The 13,706-nt window shown below is 40.1% G+C and overlaps 2 protein-coding genes and 1 pseudogene across 5 annotated transcripts in view; 2 read left to right on the top strand and 1 right to left on the bottom strand.

Annotated features, from left to right (window-relative positions):
* ERAL1 (Era like 12S mitochondrial rRNA chaperone 1) overlaps positions 1-309 on the bottom strand; it is a 5,967-nt gene extending 5,658 nt beyond the window's left edge. The window contains exon 1 of one of the 3 annotated variants that reach the window (XM_006925018.3): positions 5-309. In XM_006925018.3, coding sequence (XP_006925080.2) covers positions 5-261 — 257 coding nt within the window. In that variant the 5' untranslated portion in view covers positions 262-309. The remainder of the gene's footprint in view (positions 1-4) is intronic. The other 2 variants (XM_025041784.1, XM_006925017.3) reach the window with 2 other exon arrangements.
* A 4,435-nt stretch (positions 310-4,744) lies between these two features.
* Positions 4,745-13,706, top strand: part of FAM222B (family with sequence similarity 222 member B) — a 55,027-nt gene continuing 46,065 nt past the window's right edge. For both annotated transcript variants that reach the window (XM_006925015.3, XM_006925014.3), the window contains exon 1: positions 4,745-4,890. The gene's annotated coding sequence lies outside the window, so the exon portion shown is untranslated. The remainder of the gene's footprint in view (positions 4,891-13,706) is intronic.
* Positions 13,229-13,337, top strand: LOC112473385 (annotated as a pseudogene).

Genomic DNA, 13,706 nt, shown 5'->3' with positions numbered 1-13,706 from the left:
AATGCGAGAAGTCAACGAACTGTCGGGCTGAGAGAGTCCGAGGAAGCGGTCCAAGGCTGAGTTCTGGCCATAACGCCTAGAAGCCGAGGCTAGGAGCGGACCAGAGAAAGCGGCGCCCGCTACACAGGTCACGCACCTCCGCTGACAGCCCAAGAGCGATGGGAACCGGGTTGCCCACTCCCTTGCGGCGACAGGGCCCGTCTGCCAAAACCCTAAGAACACTCGAGAAAGCGCAGCCCCGGGGCAGCCGGTGGCAGCCATCACAGCCGCAAGGCACTCCGGGAACTGACCGGGAACGCATCTACCATTGGACTGAGCGGCGGAAGGGCGAGCGAGCCGGAAAGAGGTAGTGTGGTCCAAACAGAGAGAGACGGGAGGTGACGTTGGAGGCGGCATGCGACAGTAACTATTCTAAAGACTGGCCGAGGCCAAGGAAATGGGAAAATGAGTATTTAGAGTGTATGAGCATGACGATTGCTTTGGAATCCTGTACAGATCCTGTTTTCTTCTGCTAAATTTTTGTAAAACGCCTCTCTAGCCCTGCCTCCTGAAAGACTACATCTCCCACGAGGCCAAGCGGCAGAAATCGTTCTCTTAGCTTCTGATTTCACCCAGCTGGAGAAACCGGCGTGTCGAAGGAGTAATGGTCGTGGGGGTGGGATCGTGCACTATTCCGTTGGTCCCCATAAGGGTTCTTTTAGTCCTCTCCAGCCTCGGACTTGCAGGATCCTCTCCCAAGTCCTACTTTGGCTTGGCTAGCAGTCGGCAACCGCCTTTGGCGATCTGCATTTTTACTTTATGCGAGCATCCTGTGAAGAGTGGTCCGTGGGTCGTGAGTAGGTGTTCCCGATGAACAGCTGACCCAGATTTCCCTCTTGTAAACCTGTCTCACCCCGGAGGTCATTCCTTTCTGGAGGAAAAGCAGAGGGTCTGCAAAGGGAAAAATGCTGTTTAGTCACTTAGGATCTCCCAAGTCCTGTGGAACTTGATTTACCTCAGCCGATTTGTGGCCTAGGGTCCTCTTCATTCTTTGAAGCCTCTTAAACTCTTGAAATTGAGAGAGAAATGTGGAAATTGGAGCGGGTGGGAATTCATTAAGCACATACTATGTACAGCCCTGTCAGGGTGCTGCAGATATATCAGTGAACAAAACGGACAAAATTCTTTATCATTTGTGTCCTGGTGGCTGTGTGTGTGTGTGAGAGAGAGAGAGAAAGAGAGAGAAATGTTAGTGATCTGACAGGAACAGTTTCAGTAAAGTGATCTGGGTGGAAGCCTAAATGGAGTGGGTTTAAGAGAGAGGAAAGGAATTAAGGATAAGCAGAATACGTATACGACTCTTCCTAGGGGAGCAGTACAAAAGGGAGTGGTAACAGAAGAAGAGGAGAGAGGAGTGGGGTTAAGAGATCATTTTTAAAATAGATTTTGTTGTCAATGGCAATGACCCAGTAGAGAGGAAAAAGGTGATGATATAGGAGAGAGAGGGAGAATTGTTGAGAGATGGTGAGAACCAACTGGCCAGGCTGCCATTGGATAGAGGTGGAGTATCCAGAGAAGCTCTGAGTGACACAGGATTGACAGAGCCCAAGCAACCAAATGCACTGATGGTTTGCAAATGGCGCCAGGCTCCAGCTTTCATACTGCCTGCTCTGTTAGTGGAAGGAACAGCCTTTTTGGAACATGATATTCTGGATGTTCTTTGGGCACCCCATATGCCCAAAGAACAAGATGCCACTAAATACAGGACAGCCAGCAATCAGAAAAATATGAATCTTTCATGGACAGTTCAGCAAAATGCCATTTCAACTACAATAAGATGAAGGGAAGTTTTAGGTTAAACAGTGATGAGGAGCTTAATTACATAAATTCAAAATCACCCAAGGAACACATACTAAATACTACAGTTCTGGCAACAGATAACACTGGAAGAATCCCAGGAATGACACACAAAAAAATTAGAGAAAATGAGTCAAAGTGCCTTTTTAATTCTCTTCTTTCCCAGAAATTTTCCGTCATAGGATATTGTAGGGGAATTTTGTATTTTGTGAGATTAGGAATGGCTAGTCAAATGAAATAGACTGCCTGAGTTCACATCTCAGTTTGCCACTAGTTGTGTGTTTGAATGAGTTATTTAAACTCTCCAAGTGTCAGTTTCCTCATCTGTAAAATGAAGATGATAATAAATATATATGTTCATTTGAATCTAGGACTTAGAACAATATAGGCTCTCAATAAACGTTCCTACCTTAAAGCTACTTGTTTTGCCCTTTAGGAAACCTTGTTCCATGAATTAACCTTTCTTCTCTGTAGACAATCTCTCTCTGTACTATTTTCCTCTCATCAGCATTTATTTTAAAATATGTTTAGTCTCTTCCATTTGAAAAGCAAAATAATCTTCCCTGACCCCCAGTCCTTTTCCAACAAGGTGTCATTCTATCTTAGTAAAATAGTGCAGTGACAATGGTGGAGAGAAGCAGATGAATTCCAGAGATTTAAGGGGATAGAATCGGAAGGAGATGATAAGGGATAGAATTGGAGGGAGAAGTCCTTCAATGGCCTCCTGTTCCAACCAGATTAATCCAAAGTCCTTGCATGTATTGATCCTGCTTACTTCTCCCAAGGCTTCAGTCACATTGACTTTCTTTCCATCTCCTGAATATACTAAGCCCATTTGTACCTCAGAGTCTTTATACCTGTTACTCCTGCCTCCTGTGTTCTAAATTTGGCTTCTGCTTCCCCAGTCAGGTCTCAGATTAAATGTAACTTCCTCAGAGAGGCTTTTCCTCATAACATTTATCACTACATACAGTGATCCTGTTGCAGTGCCTGGAATGCTGTAAGAGGCTCCTCAGGGATCTTCAGGGGCTTTGATCTTACCAACCTTCTGATGGCCCCAAACTGACCAAGTCACTCCCTTGCTTCACTGCCCTCAGAATAAAATACAAAGTAATTAACATGTCTCCAGCTTCCTTTGACAGTCCCATCTTTTTCTAGGCTCACTCAACTGAATTTTTTTCAGCTCAGTTGAATTTTTTCAGTCCCCCAAATTACCTGGTATTCTCTATCACTTCTAGGCTTTCACATAGACTGTTTCTTCCAAGTCCGGTTAAATTCACTCATAGGACCCTTTTTTTCCCTCCTATAATGGGCAGTTTATAACACGGTGACTGAGCACACAGATTTTTGAGCCGGACATCCTGGGTTTGATTCTCAGCTTCATTATTTATTGTGTGACCTAGGGCAAGTAACTTTTCTCTACTTCAGTTTCCTTATATTTAAAAACAGGGATGATGAGATTGATAGATAGAGATCCACCCAATAAAAATAATGAAATTTCCAAGATAATTTCTGTGCTGTGTGATTCAAGCAGGAGGACAGAGGGATGGACATAATCTACAAGAGTCATCATTGGTTGGGGAGAAGAAGGCCACTTAAAAGAGTAAAGTATATAATAAAGAATTTAAAAATAAAAAGATAAGGCTAATGATAGTATCCTGATAGGGTTGTTGTGGTTAAAAGAACTGATATGTTGTCATCCTAATAATTTTTACTACTAATAAAAAAGAACAAATATGTGTAAAGTGCGTAGAACAGGGCTTGGCACATAGTAAATGCTATGTGTTTGCTGTTATTTTATGTTCTCTACTAGACTGTAAATTCTATGAAGACAAGAAATGTATATATGTTGTTCACTACTGTATCTCCTGCACCTAGAACAGTGTCTTGTACATAGTGGGTACTCAGTAAATTCCAAAGGGTAATACTTTTGTAAGTCATGACAACTCTTCTAAACCAGAAGCTAGCCTCTAGGACTGATCCTTGGCGCCTAACCTGAGAATTCCATTATGTGCATTTATATATTCTTACTGCCTCCTTTTACAGAAGATTTAGTAATATTAGTGACAAGCAGGCTGTATTGCCTCCAGCACCATTGTGATACTTCATTTTCAGCATTCTCAACCTTTACTCTAGGACTCATTTTTGCTTCTTTCCAAAGTGAGAAAAACATTCCTTAATCTTGGATTAAGATTCACATTAGATCCTGGGATCAGATGTAGAATTAACAGATGTAGAGTGAATTTAACATCCTTCTCAGAACAAATAGAACTTTCTGTTCTTCCTTTTTTTTATGTGTTACATTATATATTGGTCCCTAGCTCCCAAGCTCTGAATTGTAGATGGGATAACTGTAACGTTGGAGACTGTCAGCCTGCAAAGTCTTTCAGTGGCACATATGAGATGCCTAGGACATTTTCATCCAATAAACAGTGTGCTTCTGAAAAACAGACTGAACTTAGCAGTGTCCCAGTGAGTTCTAGGTGCAGTCACCTTCTAGGCAAGATCCCCAGTAGTGTATTCCTGGCCAGTAGTGTATTCTGGGATGTCAAAATTGCCTCTTACACAGTTATCTCCAACGCATTCTAGATGTGCTTGTCTTCTTGAAAGAAACCTCAATTTGTTATCAGTGGTCACTTCAGAGCACCTGAATTCAGGCCTTTAGGTGCAGGAGGGATTCAGAATCCTGGAAGTGCCATTAAGTCTATTGCCCCTTATAGATCCACGCGTTTAGTAATCTAAGCAAGGTATTCTAGAGGCCTCAGACCCTGAGGCAGCCGCCAAAGCCTCTAAGCTTAACAAGTCCTCAAAGCCAGCGGTCATATCCATTTGAGACCCAGGGATCCAGGGCATCAGGCACTCAGGAGGACGCCCCCAGAGCGGGCTGCGCAGGCGCAGGCAACCCGAGAGGGCCCCGGCACTCCAGGCTGCGCAGGCGCAAGAACGGCTGCCGGCGAGTCCCGACGGTGGCGGCGGTGATTGAGGGGCCGGGTCGTGCAGCAGCGGTGGTGGCGGCAATAGAGCAGCCATGAGGGCCGGGCCCAGTCACCGACAGTGAGTGGTGGTGGAAGGCGGGTGGCATGGTAGAAGGATACTCAGACTTGGGGGTGAGGGGGGTGGGCTCTGCCTGTCGGAAGCGAAGGGGCGTGGGGGATGGACAGTTTGAGGTGATGATGGGAGAATTTGGGGGCTCGGTTGGGCAGATCGCCGGCCTCAGAGCTGGACAGCCTGGTGGAGGAAAGAGGGTGCGCGCTGCAGAGTGAAGGAGCCCACTGCAGGAGCAGTGTCCTGCGCTCCCGTTTGTCATCGTCCCTTCCCCCAGGAGCTTTCGGTCGCCTCTCCCTTTCCGCTTCTTTCAGAGAATGGTCACGGGGGGGAGAGTGGTGGAGGATGAAAGCTCTGCTGCTGGAGCTGAAGAAGCCAACTCTATCCAGCAGGGAAAGGCCCGTCGCCCAGAGTAATAGGCTGCTCTGGGTAGAGGGTGGAAGTCGGGAGCCCTCTCTTTAAAGCTGGGAGGAGTCTAGAGAAAAGAGCTAGAGGCTTGGAGTCCGACAGCTTCGAACCCACGTCCACCACTGATAAAGCTGATAGATAATCTTGGGCAGGTCCCAATAAACCTTTACGAACCTCTAGAGGATGATGTGCTTCAGCGGGCTATTGCAAGCATCGTGTATGTGATTGAGATTGTTTATGAAAATTGTAAATTGAAAGTACTAAACTGATGTTACTATTATCACTAACAAATTACTGGATTTTAAACCTTATCATTATTAATAGAATAATTGATTTCTTTGTTAAGGAGAAGCATATTGTTTGTAAAACCTCAGTAGCTCCATGTGCTTTCTACCTAGGCACAGCAGATCATGTGCAGAAATACCAGTTCTGTGACAAAATAGCCATCAGACTTGTGTAGGAAAAATACCATACTCCCAGGCATTTTTACAAATGGCGTGTAGCTCCTTACCCAAGAGGAAGGTAATAGAGAATGAAGGGCCAGTCTGTTAAATGCTTTCTGAACATAGCTTACTCAGATTCATTCCCTTTAACACAGTTAGTACTAATGTGCTTTATTATGAGTTGAGAAAACTAGTTTGAGACAAGCTGGGAGGGCTGCACAGTGAGGGATGAGCAAATACAATTTGTTATTTTTAAATTGTAAAAAAAGGTTTTCTTTGCAAAGGAGTCTCTGGCACCAGGGCCATGTCTTTATTTTGGAAGTCAGATAAGCGTAGAGCAGATTTTCAGCTCCACTTTTTGTTACTCTGCCAGTGGAACCTCCAGGGTAGAGTATCTGTCAGAAAGACAGAAGCAGCTGTACAAGAAAGAGCACAAAAGTTGGCTGGTTCTTCCTGATGGGCTGAAGTAGCACTCCTGAGGCTGTTGTTGTTGTTCTTGTTAGAATAGACAAAACGGAGAGGACAGTTAAACTGTGCTTCCTGAGAGAGAAGATGGCTTTCTAGCCACAGCTTTTGAAAGAGGTGAAACTCCTTTCAAAAGGACAGAAAGAGACATGCTTCAGCTCTGCTGGCTTTGAAGATTGAGAACCTGAAATGGCCCTTTGGAAATTAGTGATTTGTCTTTCTTCTGAGCAAAGGTAGGGAGTGGCTCTACTAGATTCTTGAAGATTCACAGATAAGGAAAATGAGTTATAGGAATGAGGGAAATGAACCCTAGTTGTCTTTAACTTCTCTATCTGGTAAAACGTGTTTTACTTCTCTTTCCTGGAAATGGACAATAATATATCATTTTTAACTTTGCTCTCCCAAGAAATTTTCTGCTCATAACACTGATTCTTTTTTAGAGGCTAGTTTTAGAAAGGAAGCATTTGTTTCTATTGTTATAGGTCATTTATAGAATATAAATTCTTCTTTGACTATCACATGGAAGATGAAGTAGAGGTTTAAAATGTTAGAACTGGCCTAGCCATCTTATTTTATTTTTAATAATTGGATGTCTATTTTTAATTTTGGTAATTCATTTTTCCCTCTATTGGAAATTTCTATCAGTTCAAACAAGTCCATAAATGCCATCTGTGTTATGTTAAAATGATGGAGGTTTGTTCAGCTGTTATGAGAATTTCCTGTCCTTCCCTTCTTCTATTCTCTTTCCTATTTGTGGTTACTTTTATATAGCAGATGACTGTTAGCAAACGAGGAGTCTTCCTTTGGGGGAGAGAAAGGGAATGGTCAATGCCCTGATTGCCTGTTTGGTGAGCAGTCTGCCTAAAGTGGAAATCTAAGGATTTCCCGTGAAGCCCTAACATAATGCAGGATAAAATAAAAGGAATAAGGTTTACTAGTTCATTTTTAATCTGATAAAATGAATCATTTTTCTTTAAAAAGCCTCATGCCTTAGGGAAAACTTTTTAAAACAATCTATTTAAAAACAATTATGTTTTACCTCCCTCTTTTTTACTGAGAGTATTTGCTCACAAGCAGAATCTTTGTTGCTTAAGAGCCCTTCTGATCTTACCACCTATTTCTTAACTGGTCTCTTTTATAATATTTCCACAGTTGATAATTAATAATAGAGCACAAAGATTTTTTTGTTTGGTTTTTTTGGTCATTAACTTGCTTCTTGATAGAGTGCTGACTACTTTAAAGGAGGACTGACTTTATGCGAAGATGTTAAAAAGGAAAAGTAAAGAGAGAAATAGATTAAATAATTTAGTGAATCTGTAGGTTGGTTCTGATATTTGGAGGGTAAAGGATTCAAGAATGAACCTATGGTTCAGAGTAGCCTCCTGAGGACGAGGGTTTGCTTACCAGTGTTTAGCACAGTAGCTGGCATAGTGGAATTGCTCATTAAATATTTGATGAATGGAAAAATAACAATATGAATCATAATTAGCAAACATGGGTTCAAACCTTCTGCATCTTTTTGTGTATCTTTTTGAATGAGCTTACCTATGTGTTTTCACCTCAGTTCCTTCATGTTTAAAACAAAGATAATAATTGTACTTACTTCAGGAGGTTGTTGTGAGGATTAAATGGGTTAATACATATAAAATGTTCAGAATAGTACCCGACACTTAACTAAATGCTAAATAAATGCTAATTATTATGAGTGTTTATTGGATACACTCTCTTTGTGCCCAAATATATGCTGGTCAAAGATGATTATGACATAATCCCTGCCCCCTGGAGGTTCACAGTCCAATGGAGGAAACAAATATACAAAGTAATTATAATACATTGTAATACCTTATTTCATCAAACCCATGGTGCCAATGATTGTAAAGCTCACAATTATTTTACATACCACTAAGAAACAAGAAGTGCTGCTAATGAGACTGGCATGCCATCAGTTATAAGATGTACCCGGTTTTCAGAGAAATGGGTCGGGGGAGGAAAGGTGTGTCTTAGAACTGAAGTACGGCAAGCACTGTACTAGAGGCAGGTACAACTTTAAGTTAGAGGGTTGATGGAAGGCTGGATGCAGGTTTTGTCAGTAAAGGCCTCCTGCATTGAACTTGCATGATAGGCCCTTACAGATGGACAAAGAAGATAGAGCATTCCAAGCAGACAGTAAAGTCAAATGGGAAGGGAGAGGACATTATTGATGTGTACCACCATATTGGGACAAGCAGGAAATGAGCGAAGACTTTGGCAGAGTGACACTGTATAATGCAGCAGAGCAGGGCAGGAAGCTTGGAACATTTTCAGAAGAAACATGAGCCTAATTCTTGGATTTAAACTCCTAAAGTATTATAGCAACTCTAAAAAGATGACTCTAATAAATTGAGAAGTGAGAGTGAGTGTGAGAAGCAAAGTGGCCAGAGGAAAGGCTGCAACTTTACAGCTGACCAGAGTAGGGGATAAGTGTGAAGTCACTGCTCTTGGTGAGAGGTGAATGCTTTCTCAGCAGAGAAGTGTTTGATATTTATTTCTGTCTTTTTACTGCTTATCAAGGTCTTGATTATCTCCCTTTCAGAGCTTTATGACTTAGAGTGAAAAGGAATACAACTCGAGGAAAAGTGCTAAATATTCTTTATTAAAGATGCATTTAATACAAGGAGGGTAATGAGTTATCAGATTTGATGGTTCAGTTATAAAATTGTGGTTTGGTACAGCAGTAGATTGTACTGTTTCATGGGAAAATACAAATCATTAAGGGAGTGATAAGAGACTCAGTTACTAGTTTTCTGGTAACTAACCCTCAAGGTAGTAGGGAAAAATATGAAAAACTAGAAATAACATAAGCATGAATTTCTGTAGTGTCTTTTTTTTCACCAGTGACCCAAAACTAGGTTTGAATCTTAAGCTTTTTGGATTCTGATCTCATTGAAAAATGTTGGAATTGATCCTTTTAGCAATCAAATTCAGCAGACATTGTGTTAGGCATTGTGCTAGGTACTGGGATATGAATGACATAATCCTTGTTTTTAAAGAGCTCACATTTTAATTGGAGACTAACACATAAATAATTATGAATTGGTACAATAAGTGCTATCATAAGAGATCTGCACTAAGAGCTATGGGAGCACTGGTTCTTCGTGGTGGGGGAGGAGAGCGTTGGAGAAGGCTTCATAGAGGAAGAGTCAGTAGAGTCTTGAAGGATGACTGCACTTTGGCTGCTTCAACAAAAAAAGATTGGAGAGGGTAATGTTTCAGATGCAGAGAACAGCTTACACAAGGGTACAGAATTATGAGTATGAACGCTTGTATGGGCTAGTGGTTTAATGCGCCTAGATCATGGGATATGAGGAAAGAATGGAAGGAAGTTAAGTGAAATATGGGTTTGAGCCCAATTGAGGATGGCCTTGCTGAATTTTATTTTGTAGGTACTAGGGAGTGATGAGAGAGTGTTAAACTGGGTAAGGAACACGTTCAAATCAATATTTAAGAAAAGTAACACCATTTACAGTGCGGAAGTTAGATTGAAAAAGGTGAAGTTGGCTGCAGGGAGACAAGCTGGTTGTGAGACTGGTATAATGATCACTTGAGAGATATTGAAGATCCCAATTATGTTGGTAATGGTGGAATCATAGACAGATTAAAGAGCTTTTGAAGAGACTGACTAGAAGGATCTTATTGACTTCATGTTAGGTAGTGTGTAAGGGAGGAGTTGTCAAAGATGGATTTGAAATTGCTTGCTTGAGCAAATAAGTGGTTGGCCATGTCATTCCTAAGGTAGGTAATCCAGGAACAAGAAGCTGTAACATTTGTGGGAAAATGGGTTTGATTTCGGTAATTAGACTCGCAGTATCTGGGAAATCTAGGAATAAATGTCTAATAGGTTTTAGGATATTTGGGTCTTGAGTTCAGTAGAAAGGTTTAGAATGGAGATGCAAATCTAGAAATCATTAGGGTATAAGTAATAGTTAAAACCATCATGAAGACCGTAAGCTCCAAATGCTTTATATGTTGTTTATTCACATCATCTGGAGGGATTGACTTTATTGGAATGTGACACTAAGTACCTTTTCTATAGTAGTTCATATAATTCTGTCTCTTTTTTTTATTTTTCCATTTTTTTAATGTTGTGTATACATGGCTTAAATTAGCATTTTTAGATTGCAAACAAGAATAAAACACAAGACCTCTTACCTTAATGGAAGGAATGGTATTACTTTTAAGTAAGGACACCATTCGTGTTTAAAATAAAAGCCTATATAGGTTTATAAAATTTTTAAGAAAAGGAAATAAGTGTGCATATCAGCTGTACATCTTTTCCTATTCTCAGTGGATTGCCAGACTTAGAACTGCCTTTTCTAACATCAGTTCCATTATAAATATGAGAGTGGGGAGGGGGATAGAATCTGTTCCACTGAATGCCTCAGAAGCTAGGTGGTTTTTATGAACCAGAATCTCAGAAGATTTGCAGACCACAGGACCATTTTGAACCAGTGATGCCAGCTTAGTTCAGAGTTGGGATTGGAAGCTCAAGCCAATTAATTCTGTCCAGCCTTCTGCTACCTCATAACTTTTTCACCAGTTATATAAGGACTGAAAACACTGAAGTAAATATACCTGATGGTAAGCGAAAGATATACATGTTAAGAAAAAGATATACATGTTGTTGTTGCTTTTTTGAAGGACAATTTGGTATAATTTAGGTATGTTTTTGTCGTTCATGATTTTGATATGTTAGCAGAGACATGTTTTATGAAAGGAAGAAATATACAAAGTACCTGAAGTTGTTGGTAGATTTTAATATTGACATTGAACAGGATGCCTGGCTTTGATGAATCAGATGTGGAGAATCCTAGACATCACCGAAGTCTTAACTTGGTTCAGGGCTTAACTCCCCATACTTCCTTCTCTTTTTCTTCCTTTCCTTGGAGATTTAATGTTAAAAAGAAAAGAATTCTGTAGATACATTGTATTTTTACCTCTTTATTATGGAAAATTTCAAATATATGCATGAGTAGTCAGAACAGTATAGTGAATAAGGAACCCTATATTCTGCTACACTGTCAACTCATGCCCATCTTGTACCTCCTACCCATTATGTACACTCTACCCACTAACTCACCCAAATTATTTTTAAGCAAATCCCAGATATCATACTTTCATAAATAAATATTTCAGTATATATTTCTAAAAGATAAAGACTAAAAGAAAAACCACAAAAATTAATAAGCATTTCTTAATATCATTAATTATCCAGTCAGTTTTCACATTTCCCCAGTTATCACAATAATTTTTCAACTATTTATTTAAAACAGTATCCAACTAAGGTCCATACATTATTGTTTTCATATGTTTAGTGTTTATACCTTTTAATCTATAGTTTTGCCCTCCATCTCTTCATTTATTTATTGAAGATCTCTCTCTCTTTTAAAGCTGCTATCACCTTCTGCTCTTCTGGAGGATTCCTTTTACAGTATGTCTACAAAGTAGGACATCCCTTTTTCATCCTTTTCCTTTTTTTTTCTTTTTTTTAAATTAAGTTTATTGGGGTAACATTGGTTAATGCAATTATATAATTTTCGGGTGTACATTATCATTTGACATCTGTATATTCTACTGTGTTCACCACCCAAAGTCCAGTTACCTTCAGCTAACATATATTTGATCCCCTTTACCCACTTCACCCTCCCCCTAAACCCTATATTTGACCCCCTTTTCTCCGTCTACCTCATCTCTCCTCCCCCACCCTACTAGTAACTACTAGTCTATAGTCCTCTGGTAACCACTAGCCTATAGTTCATGTCCATGAGTCTCTGTTTGTCTCGCTCATTTGTTGCTTTTAGGTTTATAGCCTACATATAAGTGATATCGTGATTTTCAACTTTTTCTGTCTAGCCTCCTCTTTTCTTGCTGTCATTCAAAGCAACTGGCCATTCAAAACAAAGATTTATACATTGCTCACTCTGCTAGGAGCTAAGAAGAAAGCAGCTAGTGTAATTCCTGCCCACCAGAGTTTATGTCTTGCTGGGAGAGCAAACAAGTTAACTGTCAGTTATAGAATATAATGTGTTAAGAGTGATGATAGAGAAACTCAGAGTGCAATGGAAACATGTCAACCCTTAACCCATTTTTGCAGGATGAAGAAAGGCTTGTGTGTGGCAGAATGTTCAAGGTTAAGATCTGAAGGATGAGTTAGAGTTAGGTGAGTTAGGAAAGATTACTGGCAATAGAGAGACCATTGTTTGTTAAGGTACAAGAAGTTAAAGTTTTTTTTTTTTTTTTAACTGTTTGAAATAAACAGCATGTCTTTTAGGAAAATTGAATTTTCAACTTTATTGTACCAGATAATATTAATACATATCTTTATACAAAGCATTTTTCTTCCCTTCTGCATAGCTGTGGGAAATCTCAGAGCAGCTGTGCAAGTAAAAAATTAGAACCTTGAAAAATAAACATATGATTTCTAACCCTTACAATACCCCTATTATTTTTCTTAAGATAAACATAGGCAACTAATTCCTACCTAAAAGTAGACACTTCTTAGGAAGGTTGAAAAAGTGACAAGCTGATTCTAAAATTTATATGGAGAGGTAAAGGACCAAAATAGCCAAAACGATTTTGAAAAAGGTCAACACAGTTGGAAGACGCATACTACCTGATTTCAAGACTTACTGATGACTTGCTAACAGTAATCAAGACAGTGTGGTATTGGCAAAAGGATGGATACATAGATCAATGAACAGAATAGAGTTCAGAAATAGACTCACACAATTAAATATGGCTATTTGTTTTTTGACAGAGGTGCAAAGGCAAGTCAAGAAAGGATAGTCTTCTCAACAATTAGTTGTTGGAATAACTAGATATCTATGTGCAAAAAAAAAAAAAAAATGAACCTCAACCTGTACCTCACACTTTATTTATTTAAAAATTAACTAAAAATCAATCACAAGGACGTGGTTCCATAGTGTAGCGGTTAGCACATCTGCTTTACGCGCAGAAGGTGCTGGGTTCGTGCCCCAGTGGAGCCACGGTCCATGGACTACGGCCATGCCACCCTGAACAAGTCTGATCTCGGAAGCTACGCAGGGTTGGGCCTGGTTAGTACTTGGATGGGAGACCACCTAGGAAGACCAGGTGCTGTAGGTATTTAAAAAAAAAAAAAAAAAAAAAAAAAAAAAAAAAAAACACAGTTTCTGTTTTAAATGTTTTAAATAGTAGAGATTATTGTGATTTCTGTTCTTCCTCTTTCTCTTCCTCTTTTCTAAAGCTTCATGAGTCTTTGATTCTCAAAGAAAGGTGAGGGGCTCTATTATGGTTGGGGAATCAGATTAAAACTGAAACTCTTGCAATGTCTAACACATTTTCAGCTCCATGAGGAAGTAGGATGCTAAAGCCATCCCTCCTCATGCCCGGCTGCCATGAGCTCTGCTCCCCAACCTGTGCCCTCATTTTTTTCCCTTCAGGTTCTTCAAAAGACAAAGACATTCTACAAAAAGCTGCCTACTTCCCTCTCTT

The sequence above is a fragment of the Pteropus alecto genome, unplaced genomic scaffold, assembly GCF_000325575.1.
Source record: "Pteropus alecto unplaced genomic scaffold, ASM32557v1 scaffold98, whole genome shotgun sequence".
NCBI classification, from domain to species: Eukaryota; Metazoa; Chordata; class Mammalia; order Chiroptera; family Pteropodidae; genus Pteropus; species Pteropus alecto.
The sequence above is the reverse complement of the archived record's forward strand: the minus strand, read 5'-3'. Positions and strand labels throughout refer to the sequence as shown.